Raw genomic sequence first — 14,580 nt, 5'->3', positions numbered from 1 at the left:
ATTGAAGTATAGTTGATTTACAATGCTGTGTTAGTTTCTGGTGTACAGCAAAGTGATTCAGTTATACATATATATGTATATTCTTTTTCATATTCTTTTCCATTATGGTTTATTACAGGATATTGAATATAGTTCCCTGTGCTACACAGTAGGACGTTGTTGTTTATCTATTTTTTATATAGTAGTTTGTATCTGCCAATTCCAAACTCCTAATTTATCCCTCCCCTACCCCCCTTTCCCCTTTGGTAACCATAAATTTGTTTTCTGGAAAACATTTTGAACTGAATGAAAAATTATTAAATATATCAAAATTTACAGGTTGCAGCTAAAGCAGGGATTAGAGAAAAATCTGTAACATTAAATGCTTATAGTAGAAAAGAAAAGGCAGGGGTTAGAGAAAAAAATCTATAGCACTAAATGCTTATAGTAGAAAAGAAAAGGATACTGAAGAGACGTGACAAAAAAATTCAATACCTGCTCCCAGATTAGATCCTGAGGGGAAATGCTACAAAAGACATGAATGGATCAACTGACAAAATTAAAGTATGGATGGAAGGTTAGACAGAAGTCTAACGTGACATCCAACCTACACACATCCTAACACAGCCCATATCTATATGAAATTATGAAGGTGATAACTGCTGTTATAAAAGAGAATTTTCTTTTTTAATTAATTAATTATTTTTGGCTGTGTTGGGTCTTTGTTGCTGTGCACGGGCTTTCTCTAGTTGCAGTGAGCGGGAGCAACTCTTCTTTGCAGTGCACGGGCTTCTCATTGCAGTGGCTTATCTTGTTGCAGAGCATGGGCTCTAGGCGCACGGGTTTCAGTACTTGTGGCTAGCAGGCTTAGTTGCTCCGCGGCATGTGGGATCTTCCCGGACCAGGGCTCGAACCCCTGTCCCCTGCATTGGCAGGTGGATTCTTAACCACTGCGCCACCAGGGAGGCCCCTGGTACACGGATTCTTAACCACTGTGCCACCAGGGAAGCCCAAGAGAATTTTCTTAGTCTTAAGAAATACTGAAGTAGTTAGGACCATGATATATATAACTTATCCTCAGATGGTTCTGGAGGAAAAAAAAAACAGCTATGTAGAGAGAGAGAAACAGAGCAAGAGAGTGTTAAGTACAGATGATAAAGCAAATTAGGGTAAAATGTCATAGGTAAATCTAGGTGTTTCCTGTACTCTTTTTGTAACTCTTTGTAAATTTGACATTTTTTTTTAAGTTTTAAAAAACATTCTTCAAAAATGGCAAAAGAAGAGAGCCATCATACTTGAAGTTAGAAATCACTCTTCTCCCAGTAAGCACTGTGAGGGATGAGGTAATGTCTGCCTCCAGAACAAAGACAGGTTTGCTTACTGCTTATTATAATACATCAGTTTCCCCAGGCTCAGTGTTCCTCTCCTGTAATGCAGCCCGTTCTGTGTGCAGCCATCCCTCTGGGCCCTCTGTGTGGCCCTCATGTGAACTGACACTAACAGTGATGAGCTGTGCTGTGAGTAAAGCCCTTTGTCTCTGACACAAGAGTCTCATGTCTTCTGCCAGCACCTATGAACAAGTCACAGGATAACTTTTTAGATGGAAGGGGTAAAGTCAGATCCCAGACCTGATAGTCTAGTCCTCTGAACATGTCATCCTCATTCCTATTTTTGTCTTTTTTCTCACACTGAATTCTTTGCTAGGAAAACCTTTCCCATTTTGCCTGCCCAAACCTTATATGTTCTTTCAATGTATGCCTTTGGTTCTACTTCTGGTTTAGTAATCTCTCCTTCCTTAGATTCTTAGAAAATTTTTGTTTTCTCCACTACTCATTAGTCATCTCTTCCTCTCTTCCTTTACTCCATTTTCTGTCTGCATCCATTTTCCTTTTCCTCTTCCCCACTCTTCCGTCTTTCTGTTATTTAAATGTAATCAGATTGAATATGACAAACATCTGTTAGACTGTGTGAGCGCAGACACTTTATTATATACACCTTTGTTCCCATATAGAGCAAAGTATAGGATTCATTTATGTATTTGTAATTGATTGATTCTTATTATGAGCAGCTAAACTGTTCACAAACATGTTTTTAAAACCCTTTATTTCAGGTTACTGTATTATTTACATAGATCAGAAGTACTAAGTAGGATCATAGGATTTTCAGGGTTGAAAGAGTCTTAGAAATCATTCAAGGAAAACCGCTTTATTTTCCTAAAGAAAATAGGTCATGGTTAGTGAAATCCATTATCACTAAGCAAGGACTTATATCACTATTTTTTTTTTTTTTTTTTACTTCTCACTGTGGTTGTTAGCGATTATAATTTTATCCTACTGCTTTAAACTCAGTTTCATGTGCTGGTGTTATTTATTGGAGGCGACAATTGTAAAATGATCATTTGGATTACCATTAATAAGTTAGTTATTGTTAGCATGTGCATTTGGTGGAAAACTCTTAGGTCAGATTCACTTTTTGTGGTACAATAGTGTTCGAAAAGGTGACTCCCAAAAATCTAATTTTAAGAGGATTACTCCTCTGCTCATTGGAATCTGGTCTAATAAATTAGTATTAAAATCTTTTTCTTGGCCACTTAGGCTGTACACCACAGTTATTAAGATCATTGGATTCTAGAACTAGATTTCCTGTATTTGAATCCCAGCCCTGCCGCTTCCTGGCAGCGTGACCTGGGTTATGTTCCTTAACCTCTGTGTGCTCTGATTTCTTACTTGTAAAATGGAGATAATTACAGTACTATCTCATGGGTTACTGGGAGATTAAATGAATTAATACGTGTAAAGTGCTTAAGAGTGCCTGGCACAAAATAAGTGATACATATTTTAACTGTTTTTTTCTTTTACTAAAAGATGGCTAATAATCCATGATAGTTTCCATTTAACTTTTCAGCCTAAGTGTGAGGATAGTTTATGCATGGCATCAGCTTCTGAGGGATTTGTTTCACTCCTCTGTATTTTGAAGTTGTTTTTTTCCTTAGTGCTTATTACTGCTAAGGAATTCTTTTTACCAGTGCCTGTTACCATACAGTTTTCTTTTACACATAATTCTTTGTACGTTTTGTATGTGTTACATGTTTTGTGTGTGTGTGTGTGTTCTTTTTTTTTTTCAACAGTTTGATGTAATAATTCCACTTTAGTGACTTTTAAATAATTCCATGAGTCTGCGCTATACAAATGAGGATAGTGTAGATGTGCACTTAACAGAAGCTATGGAATATAACCTGATACTTTGGTTATGCATTTCCACTTCACGTACCTTTGACTAATATTCATTTACGATCCTTTTCTAAATTATGACTGGTTAAAAATACTAGACCATATAAATCCAAGTATGACCATACGTTGCTTTTAAGAATAACTGACCTCCCAGTAACGTGGTCTCAGTAAAATGTTCTCTTTTTTAATTATGTAGTCCTCCTCGCCATGCTCATCACAGCCTCATTCTAGCCACTGCAGAGAGAAGGCCTCGTCCTGGTGTCACCATGCATCCCTGCCCTGGGTCAAACGTAACCATGTAGACCCTGCAAAGGTCACCAGTCCACCTCTCCGTCTTCGTCGCTGGCGACCCTTCTTACGCCTACCATCTTTGGGTCTCCATTCTGTTGTAAGTGTAGTCAATCTTCCATCTCTTCTTCCAGTGACAGGGGCAGTCCATTTTTTTCCCTTAAACTTCTTCAGTCTTCAGAGCGCTTTTCTCTTGGTTCATCAACCATTAGCTTTTTCTCCCCCGGTAAGACTGCAAGCATACCTCTATGTTGTGCAGTCCAGCTTGACTCTCACCAGTGCCTTGGTGAACATCCATCTTTCCACTCCACGTAACGCCAACAGGTGCCTGCCTTTTGATGAGTGCTGATCGACCTTCATGATAATGTTTAAGTTCCTGTCAGTTGTTAAAGTGAATATGTATTCTCTTACCCTTCATCTTTCCGATTTCATTTAGTTGACGCAGGTCAACAAATGCTGTGTACCGTCTGAGTTCTTTGCCATCTCTTACTTTATTTTTTTTTCATGTTTCTGAACATGACTTTAGTCTCTTGTCATGCTTTGGGGTTATTTTACTTACTCTATCCTTAATCTAATCCTCCATGGTGTAGGGTGTTTCATCTAAGCTATTTTATTCCCTGAGGTGGCTCAGGTACTTGGTTTAATCTTGATCCAATCTTCCCTGCCTATTCAGTTTCTAAAGATCTTTTCTCAAGTAGGAGGTGACAATTTTTCTCCTTGTGAATTGATATAGACTTCCCACAAATTTTGTAATTTCTCCTTCTTAAGTTGATAATATTAGCAAACTGTTAAAAAGTACATTTGTTCTTGTAATTGTGCTAATTACCTTAAATGTTGAGGTTGATGATGGAATTCTAATAATTCTCATAATTGAAATAAGATGCAGGATGACAACTATAGTTCTTGTCTTTCTGATGTTTTAGAAAATTAATGGTAATGACTATAGCTTGGCAGAGCCTACCTAGAAATGCTACATCTGAAAGATTTGGTGTACGCCACACATTTATAAGAAACGTGACACTTCAGTAAATCATCGTGACTTTTGAAGCCAGAGGAAGTCTGATTACACATACTTTCATGCTTAAAAAAATTAAAAGTTGGTGTCAGACGTTCTTTCCTTCCCCTTATTTACTCTTCTAGAGCTATTCTCAAACTATGAGGTGGAGTCTTGGCACTTTTCCTTACACATCTGCTTCTACCAAATATCAGTATGGTCCTCACAATAGCCTTTCGTCAACAAACTGGTATCAACAAACTGGTGTCTCTCTATTTCATTATCCTTATTGGGTCACAACATGCATTTGTCATATTTATTTATCCATCTGATACTTATTGCTTCCCTACTGTGCTGTACGCTGGTACAGCAGGAGATACAAGTGAATTAGAGGATCAGAGTAAAACCCTAATTTTCTAAATTCTGACTTGGGCACAGTTGATTCCAAATAGGAATAAATTCCTTTGTACTTAAAAAATATTCTAAATATAAATGAACATGTCATAAAAATTGGCATTCTCAGTTTTATGTTTTTATGTAATATTGATCTTTTCCCCATGTTAATTCCATTGCTTTATAGCTTCATAAGTGTTTTCATAGCCTAGTGGTTAAGAACATGGATTCTAGAATGACATTGCCCGGATTTGAAAGCAGATTCTATCACTTACTAGCTTTGTGACCCAGAGCATGTTACTTAACACTTCTGTGCCTCAATTTTCTTGAGAGTACAATGGGTATAACTATATTACCTACCTCATAGGGTTTATATGACAATTAATTGGTCAATTCTTATAAAGCACTTAGAACAATGCCTGGTATATATTTAGTGCCACAATTATAAATTAAATTTAAACTATTTTTTATAATTTGAATTTTTTATTTAGCATTTGGTTAATTTCTATCTAATTGATTTGTCACATCATTTTTTTAATTCTTCAAGGTAATAAGAAGTATGTTCTAAATTAAGAAACTTTGTAAAAAATAAGATATAAAAATGTAGGTAAAAATTATCTAATCTGTAGCTTCTGGGTTTTGCCTTTTGTTAGTTATTGGTCATTTTTTGAAACAGAAGACTTACTGGAATTTGATTTTTATGTATTGTTCTTGTTTTCAGTGGAATAATGTTTAAGCAATTGGATAATTATAGATTTCAGACTCTGACTAATTGAAGTTGACCAAAGGAAAAGGCTTGTCATAGGTGCTGAGGTCTTGTGGAAGGTTTAGAAATTTTGAGCATTTATCTTTTATAATAGTTTGAAGGCTTTTCATGCCCTCTTTAGTGTTTTGTATTTTTAGTATGCACTTTTGGATAAAAGGTACAATGACTCACAATTTTGAGTCACTAGATTTAGTGACTTCTTACATTTGTAATAATGTAGTCTTAGTATTGTAATAACACATAATGTTTATATGGCACTTAACAGTTTACAAAGTAGTTTCATGCATTTCGTTTAAACCTCAAAACAGATAAGAAACCCAGTGCTCACAGGGGTTGGGTACATATTCAGGTCTCTGATTCTGGGTGTATTACTTTTATCTCTAGCACGGTTGTATTTACTGACAAAATGTAAAAACCAGAAGCTATTAGAGGTATTATTCTTAAGAACAGATGGTGTTAAAATAAGTAATAATTTTAAAGACATAATAGCTCAAAAGATTTTAAATATACTTGATATCCTATTGGAGAATTGTGTCTTAAAATAAGTAAATCAAGCCCCTTTCCTAGTTGGATAAGGAATTTTTTATAGTGTTCTTGTTATAGAATTGAATTTATAGTTGGTAGAATTGCCTAGATTTAACCTTGAAAAACTGGGTTCTCTCTGGTCATTGGTGAAATGGGGGTATTGGATTGAGTGATCACTAAAATCTTTGTTTCTCTGACCAGTAAAATAAGGGAACTCATTATCACTGTCTTCAAGTGTTTGAAGAAATATCATGTTCAAGAGGGATTAGACTTTTTTAAGATGATGGAAAATATTGGGAAACATTTTTTGCCTCAGTATGAGGGATAATTCTAACAAAACTGTCAAAATGGAATGGACTGCCTGAAAACCTAGTGGCAGTTCCCTGTTGTTTGTGGGGATACCACAAGATGGGGCTACAATAGAGAGCAGTCTAGCATTGGAGCAACAAGTAAAGCTACGTAACTGTGATTCCTACCAACTGTGAAATTCTTTAGTTCTAAGTTGAATTTAGGAAGAGCTAGTTTGCCACAGCAATTTATGTTGCGTTGTTGCCATTCGTAATTTGAGGGCAATAATGTCTGAAGAATAATACGAGGTTAGATGAGTCACTATCTGTAAATGCTTTAGAGGCGTCCAGTAAATCCAAGATAGTAATGTTTGTTCTGTTCCTTTCAATTTATGCATCTGAAAACTTCGTATTACTTAAAACTTAAAATTATATAATTACTTGAGGGTGAAAAAATAGAAATTTTAGAGTTGATACTGTTGTGTTACTTACTGGATATTAAATAATATGAGATAAAACTTGATTATGCCTCTTTAAAACTTTTGCCTCTAAAATTTGTACTTACATTTAACAGTGATTATATTTCATTTCAAACCATTTAGATTTGGTATATAGCTAACACATATTAGTGTTATCTGTGTAGTTACTGTATATTGTAGACAGTGCTAGTTTATCATGTATTAACTTGCATAAGTTATTTGAATGTCTAAGAAATGTAGCACAAGTTGCTCATGCAAATTGAATTTGGTAAGCTAAAAAAACCTAGGTATAGTTTTAATATCAAATAGTTCACTGAGAAAACAAGAGAAAAATCGTAGGCTAAGTTAAATTTTACTTTAACTTGTTCACATTCCCTTTTTCTCCTTTAATCTTTTGGGCTATTTTCCTGTTTCTCTTCATTTTTAAACTTTTTGAATCTAGGACGAATAAAAATACTTATTTTATTCTAAGTCTATATTGCAGTTTTCAAAAAATGAGATTAAGGTTACATCGTTAAGGGAAGAACTCACTTTCTTTTTTTTTTTTATTTATTTATTTATTTATTTATTTATTTATTTATTTATTTATTTATGGCTGTGTTGGGTCTTCGTTTCTGTGCGAGGGCTTTTTCTAGTTGTGGCGAGCGGGGGCCACTCTTCATCGCGGTGCGCGGGCCTCTCACTATCGCGGCCTCTCTTGTTGCGGAGCACAGGCTCCAGACGCGCAGGCTCAGTAATTGTGGCTCACGGGCCTAGTTGCTCCGTGGCATGTGGGATCTTCCCAGACCAGGGCTCGAACCCGTGTCCCCTGCATTGGCAGGCAGATTCTCAACCACTGCGCCACCAGGGAAGCCCAGAACTCACTTTCTTGATGTCTTAAAATTTAACTTGAAAAGAGTATTTTTAAACTCTGTTTATGCTATTATTAAACTTCTAAAAACTTTATTATTTCAAATTTCAGAGATCAGACAAATTAGTTCATGCATTCATTTCATTCAGCAAGTATGCACTGTGTACCTACTATGTACCAGGCATTGTGCTAGGTGCTGGGCTTCCAGCGTGAACAAAACTTTAGGTTAAAATCAATTGAGATTAAGAAAGGTGTGCTTTGAGTCAGTGTTTTCCTTGTTGATGGGCAAGCACATTTGTTATAAATGTAGGCATGTTCACTCTGTCCACTATATCAAAGATTAAGCCTTGAATTATAGTGGATAAATGTTTTTTCATGTCATTTGATATTATTTGTATGTGTTTACATGTAGTTGATTGATTTGTTTGACTACTAATATATATAATATGTATTTTCCCCTCCTATTCCAGGCACCAAATATAGATGAAAAAGTAGATCTTCATTTTATTGCATTAGTTCATGTAGATGGGCATCTCTATGAATTAGGTAAGAACTATTTTAATTTATCCTGGGGAAAGAAATAGTAAATGGGGAAATCTGTATTTATGATAAACATGACTGTTGATTTTTATTGTGTTTACCTAAATTAATTGATTACCATATAACATTGAGTTGGCATAATGGAAGTTTTCCATTTAAAAATTTTTACTAGAAAAAATAAATATGTTTTTGATGTTCAAGTAACTTATAATTCGAGAATTCCTGCATACCACCTTTGCATTTTAGCAAAGCAGGAAAATGCTTTGCTAAATCATTTAGGAAACTCCTGTAAATCACTTCAGCAGTCTTTACTAAATTTTTGAGTAGGTTATCATCAACATCTTGGATGAAGCATCTTGATCCTGAAACTAGTTTTAAAACATAGTGTATTATTCATAATGACTAGTTTTTGTATTCAGTAATGAGTATCACTAGTTTTCAGGCTTTTGTAGTATCCCTTTGTATCACATCTGATTTTTAAAAAGACTTTACAGGAGTCTATGTTTTCTGGCAACAGTTCCCTAATAAGGCATGTGTCGAAGTAGCCATGATTAATTACTTGGTATTTTGGCCTATTCCTAAACTTACCTTTTAAAAGTTTAACTATAGGTGGACTACTTTAGTTTGTATTTGGAGGAGAGGATATTTTAATTGATAATTAAAGGATAATTAGAGGATAATTTTAGAGGGTAATAACTCGAGAATAGTTTAAATTGATTCATTCAGGCAGAAGAAACTTTTATGATTCTTTCAAAATTGGTAGATAGTACTTATGAGTCCTTTTTGTCTTTCTCTCTGAGACCTTCTTTGATTAAAAAAGGCCGAATAAAGAAACAAAAAAGTGAAATCCTTTTCAATTTCTAGATACCATGATTTTTAGTTCTCTTTCTTCTCATTTGCTGTAAATATTAACTTTTCACTTTCATTTTCCTCAACTTACTTAAAGACTGAAGAGTTCCAAAAGGAAGTAAAGAGAGTGCTGAGACTTATCAGACACATTCTGTTGACTTCAAGAAAGTAGATTTAGGAAAGGCCAGAGGAGTGATAAATATGATCCATAACCAGAGACTATAAAAGTAATGGTGACTTTCAGAATGGGAGGCTTTATAATAGAGCAAACAATAACATCTAAAAGATATTCAGAAGAAAAAAATCTCTGATCATCTCATGGGAAGGAATGAGTTGTCTAAAAACCTCAGTTTGACTGATTAGCTAGCTTTCTGAGCTCAGAGACTAAAAGGGCAGTAGAAGGAAAGACGTATATCAGGAATAGGCTACATGTGCAGAATAGTTCTCTTTTGTAGCATGCCAAGGTCAACACGAAAGTATTTTAAAATTGGTTTGAACTAAGAACATCGGAAAAGAAAGGCAGAACTACTGAGGTCTTGTTTGGTTCAAGTATTCTTTAGCAGGAAGAATGATCGATGTTGCTGATAGAGAATTAGAGCCCTTTGAGGATTACATTCTTTAAATGAGTTTAAAGAATTTCAGAGTTCTAAAGAATAGCTGGAATCTTTGAGATGTTATAGAGGACAGGGATGAATACAAGACAAATGAAGATGGGCAGTTGCTGACTCATTGCAAGGGGAATTGGTGGTAGCCCTGACGCAAATTCCTAATAAATTTAAAAGGAATGTTGAGCAAGAGGAGTATTGAGTTAGTGCATAGAAGACAGTGGTTAAGAGAACAGCATATGGTTTTTAAGAAAAAAGTCATTTCTAAGTACCCTTATTTTAAAAAACAAGGCTATATGATTATAGACGTGGTGCAAGGTAATTTCTACAGGACAATTGTATAACAAAGGGTAGTGGTAGTCTTTAATATATTCATTCTATACCTAATTGTAAGGTTAGCTGATGAAAGGGACTGAGCTATTCATCTTTCTGTTATCACCTCTTGTCCTTAGGGCTTCATGTAGTTCCTGGCATATGTCCTTTTGATGTGTCCCTCTCATTCTTTTGAGCACTTTCTAACTTTCTAGTAGAACAACATTTCCTGGTTCATCCTTTGTTTTCCGTGCCCCAGCCCTGCGTTCAGCCACTTCTCCAAGGAGCCCTGGTTCCTTTTATTGGAAAATGATGATTAGAACCAAGACCTGGGTGCTAAGTGTGTTCATTGCTATTAAGATATCATTACTTCCAGGCTTTCTCAGAGGACAGAGCTAGGAAATATTTGTATGTATTATATACATAGACACATGTATGTGAATATGGATATACATGCACACACAATTATATCTGTTTCTCTATATATTAAAAAGCATTTATATACATCCACATTTATAATTCTAAACTAATATTATACAGTTGATTCTACTGTTATCCATATTTGTGACTTCCTTTTCTGAACGTGGGAAATCTAGCTCTCCTTATCCTTCATTTCTTTTCTGATTTACGCATTCCCCTGGTATATAAGCAAGCTCTTGACCACCCCAGCCCAAAGCTCTGTTCCAGACACACTGCTTCCCGCCCGCAGCTGGCCCACTGATCCTGGCCTGGTCCCAGACAAAGAGCAGCAGCTCGCCAAAGTGTGTAGCTACCTTCTTCCTGGCATTGTGCAAACTCCAACTGCCTCAGCCTCCTTGAACTCTGCTCTCTTTCCCCTCCGTCTCCTAATTGAGGCTGCTGTAGGCTGCTTGGGTTTTCCTTTCCGGCACTGGCAGATAGTGGGTATTACTGTTAGGCTTCCTAACAGTTCTGGGCTCCCTGTTTCCCAATCTATAAAACAATGGTTTCAGATATTTTGTCCAGGTCTTTAGTTGTTTCCAGTGGAAGGCCTAGTCCAGTACATTATTTCATTCTGGCTAGAGGTGGAAGTTACCTAACGTTATCCCTTGGCTTCCCACAATGAAGATAATCTAGCTTTCCTTTGTCACCCTCTTTACCTACCTCTCCCTCCCAATCACAAAATACATGGTTTACTTTTTCCTGTTCTTCCAGTGTTGTTATAGTTGTTTATATTCTTATGACAACAGAAATACTGTTCTCAGATGAGCCATAGTCAATGTACTTTTCTTTTTTTTTTTTTTTAATTTTTATTTATTATTTATTTATTATGTTTATTTTTGGCTGTGTTGGGTCTTCGTTTCTGTGCTAGGGCTTTCTCTAGTTGTGGCAAGCGCGGGCCACTCTTCATCGCGGCGCGCGGGCCTGTCACTATCGCGGCCTCTCTTGTTGCGGAGCAGAGGCTCCAGACGCTCAGGCTCAGTAGTTGTGGCTCACGGGCCCAGTCGCTCCGCGGCATGTGGGATCCTCCCAGACCAGGGCTCGAACCCGTGTCCCCTGCATTGGCAGGCAGATTCTCAACCACTGCGCCACCAGGGAAGCCCTGTACTTTTCTTTTTAACTTTATTTCTCCAGATTTCATAATTGTCCTGTTTTGCTTTTTGGTTTGGTTAGTTTTCACTCCTATTTTCTTTAAAAGTAGTATCTTTTAGTCCAGGTCTATCACTATGTATACATATTGATTCAAAACTTTTTATTATGTTTAGAAGCCATGAAATTATAGAGGGAATTGTGTTTTATGGCTTGAACTTGATGTACCACTTCTAAAACATCTGAAATTATAGGCTTGAGTAGAGAGTGTCAGTTAACTTTGGGCTAGCATGAGTTTGTATAATTCTGGACTTGTTCATTTTTCATAGTATTGAAAAAGTACTAGTTTATTCAAGGTGATACTGATTACTTTTGGCGGTCAGTAAAATAATCCTCGGTTATTTAGATTGTTGCTCTATACGCCTGCCTTGGTACACAATTAGTAGTAGTAATATATAAACCTTGTAGTGGCTTCCTTTCATTGGTATAGACATGTCAGTCTTACTTAGGAGCCCTCATCAGAAAGCTTTAAAGTGAAGAAAGAAATTTTTTATATTTCTGATGGTCATAACTTTTGAAAAGCTGACATTCATTTTGCATATTCTTTTTTAGGAAATTAAAGCCAATAGTATTTATTTCTAATAACGTCTGTTTATGAAGATAATATAGGCTTTCAAACATGGAAGCAAGGTTCTAAATAACTATTAGTGTTAAAAATATTCATAGGTAGCATGCTTAAAGTGTTTGTTTTAGGATATATTATTTTTTCTTTTAACTTTTGCCTCACTGTGGGAAGAGGAAAATGGAAGTTGAAAGTACATTATCCTGTCATTCTTAATTAAGGGGGACTAAAGAGACATGATAACTAAATAGAATATGTGATTCTTGATTAGATCCCACATAAAACAAAACAACATGGATAAAGGATATTTCTGGGTGAATTGGAAAAATTTGTACGTGAAATACATGTTGTTAGTTGTTTATAGTATTAGAAAGAAAGAAAGTACATTATCCTATACAAACAACTAACCATTCACCTGTTCATCTATTTTCCACAGATGGACGGAAACCATTTCCAATTAACCATGGGGAAACTAGTGATGAAACTTTATTAGAGGTAACAATAAAACTTGTTGCCCCACCTTCAGTGTCATTAATGTTCTCGTTATCTTTAAAACATCTCTAAAGATAACTGGTATAGGACTTCCCTGGCAGTCCAGTGGTTAAGACTCCACACTTCCACTTCAGGGGGCACAGGTTCAATCCCTGGTCAGGGAATTAAGATCCCGCATGCCACATGGCATGGCAAAAATAAATAAATTAAAAGATAACTGGTATAACATTTTTCTGTATTTCTCCTTGTCCTGGCTCTCTTGAGAAAATCCAAAAAGAAAAATTTGAACTACTGTTAAAAATCTACAGCAAATAAAGAGGTTTGCAGAGCTCTTTGTGTGAACAAGTATCAAATTTGAAAAAGACAAGAATAGTATTGAAAGAGATGCACATCGTATCCCATATTTCATTAAATCCAAGATACCATCATTTATATCTTGATCTTAGAGATTTTAAAATTTACGAACAAATTTTATGGCTTAGAATCAATAAAATATGTAATTTTCATATTAAAAGTTTCTTAAAAGCATTTTAAGAAAGAACACTTAGCGGATCTTATACTTTTGTACTAATCAAATTAAACCACCAGCCATTCACTCTTCTAGTGTCCTTTAAGTTATTTTTTATTTGAGAAAAGAAGTCTGCAGGATAAAATTAGTATGGATTAGGAAAATGTGAAACATTTATTTATCAGTTTTAAGTAAAACACGTTTTTAAACTGAAAGATTATGTATCTTTTTTCCCTATAGGATGCCATAGAAGTTTGCAAGAAGTTTATGGAACGTGACCCTGATGAACTGAGATTCAATGCCATTGCTCTTTCTGCAGCTTAGCTTGTCCAGAATGGAAGCACCAAATACTATATTATTTGCAACAAAATTAAGTTTCTTCTGCCATACACTAACTCAAAAATTTTGATATTTTCATTAACTTGACTGATTAAACTTTATGTGAACTAAGCTTTGGCTTAATCTGTGTTTTATATTATTTTTGCCTCAAATTAAAGCTGCAGTTCTTCCGTTTCTTTCTTATGAAGGATTTACCTTATTGGATGACTAGCTGTATCTTTCTTACTCTCTTTGAATTTCATGGGAGATTCTGTATTGGGACACAGGCACAATATCCATCTGCACAGTATGAACATATATATTTATTTAGCAAACGTTTGGTTAGCATCTACTTTTAACGAGCTGGACACTGTCCTAGGCGCTGGAGTTACAGCAGTGAACACTGTGGGCAAGTTCCTTAGTCACGGAGCTTATGTTCTTGTGAGAATAGACAGATGATAAGCACATTAATAAGATACATACCAATAATGACCGCTATGCAGAAATTAAAGTCGGATTTGTGTTAGAGGGTGACTGAGTAGATACTTTAGATTTTTGTGGTTAGGGAAGGCTTCTGTGAGTGGTAACTTTGAAGTTGAGATCTGAATAACAAAAAGTAGCCAGTCATAGAAATGGGAGAAGAGGGGAGAGTGGCGGGGAGAATAGAGGGAATAATTAATGCAGAGTCCCTAAAGTAGGCAAGTCTCGCTGTGTTGTAGGACCAGAAAAATAGGTTCATATGACCAGAGCATTGAAAATAATGGGAAGATAACAAGAGAAGAGGTCAGAATAGGAGGGCTTAGTGATACAGGAATACAGGAAAAGGAATTTGGATTTATTGCAGGTGTGATGGTAAGCCATTGGAGGGTTTTAAGCAGGAGAGTGACCTGATTTGGTTTATAATTTTAGATCACTGACTACTCTGTGGATAATATATTGGGGAGGGGGATAAGAATAGGGGTAGAGAGACTTGTGAGGATTCCACTGCTTTAGTT

At 35.8% G+C, this 14,580-nt stretch overlaps 1 protein-coding gene across 3 annotated transcripts in view; it reads left to right on the top strand.

Moving 5' to 3' along the window:
• Positions 1 to 13,717, top strand: part of UCHL3 (ubiquitin C-terminal hydrolase L3) — a 43,080-nt gene extending 29,363 nt beyond the window's left edge. For 2 of the 3 annotated variants that reach the window (XM_057532807.1, XM_057532806.1), the window contains 4 exons: positions 3,406 to 3,597; positions 8,262 to 8,337; positions 12,704 to 12,762; positions 13,508 to 13,717. In XM_057532807.1, coding sequence (XP_057388790.1) covers positions 3,406 to 3,597; positions 8,262 to 8,337; positions 12,704 to 12,762; positions 13,508 to 13,591 — 411 coding nt within the window. In that variant the 3' untranslated portion in view covers positions 13,592 to 13,717. The remainder of the gene's footprint in view (positions 1 to 3,405; positions 3,598 to 8,261; positions 8,338 to 12,703; positions 12,763 to 13,507) is intronic. The other variant, XM_007186211.2, reaches the window with a different exon arrangement.
• The last annotated feature ends 863 nt before the right edge of the window (positions 13,718 to 14,580 follow it).

Source organism: Balaenoptera acutorostrata, chromosome 18 (genome assembly GCF_949987535.1).
Source record: "Balaenoptera acutorostrata chromosome 18, mBalAcu1.1, whole genome shotgun sequence".
Taxonomy (NCBI): domain Eukaryota; kingdom Metazoa; phylum Chordata; class Mammalia; order Artiodactyla; family Balaenopteridae; genus Balaenoptera; species Balaenoptera acutorostrata.
Note: the sequence above shows the minus strand (reverse complement) of the source record. Positions and strands in the feature narration are given on the sequence as shown.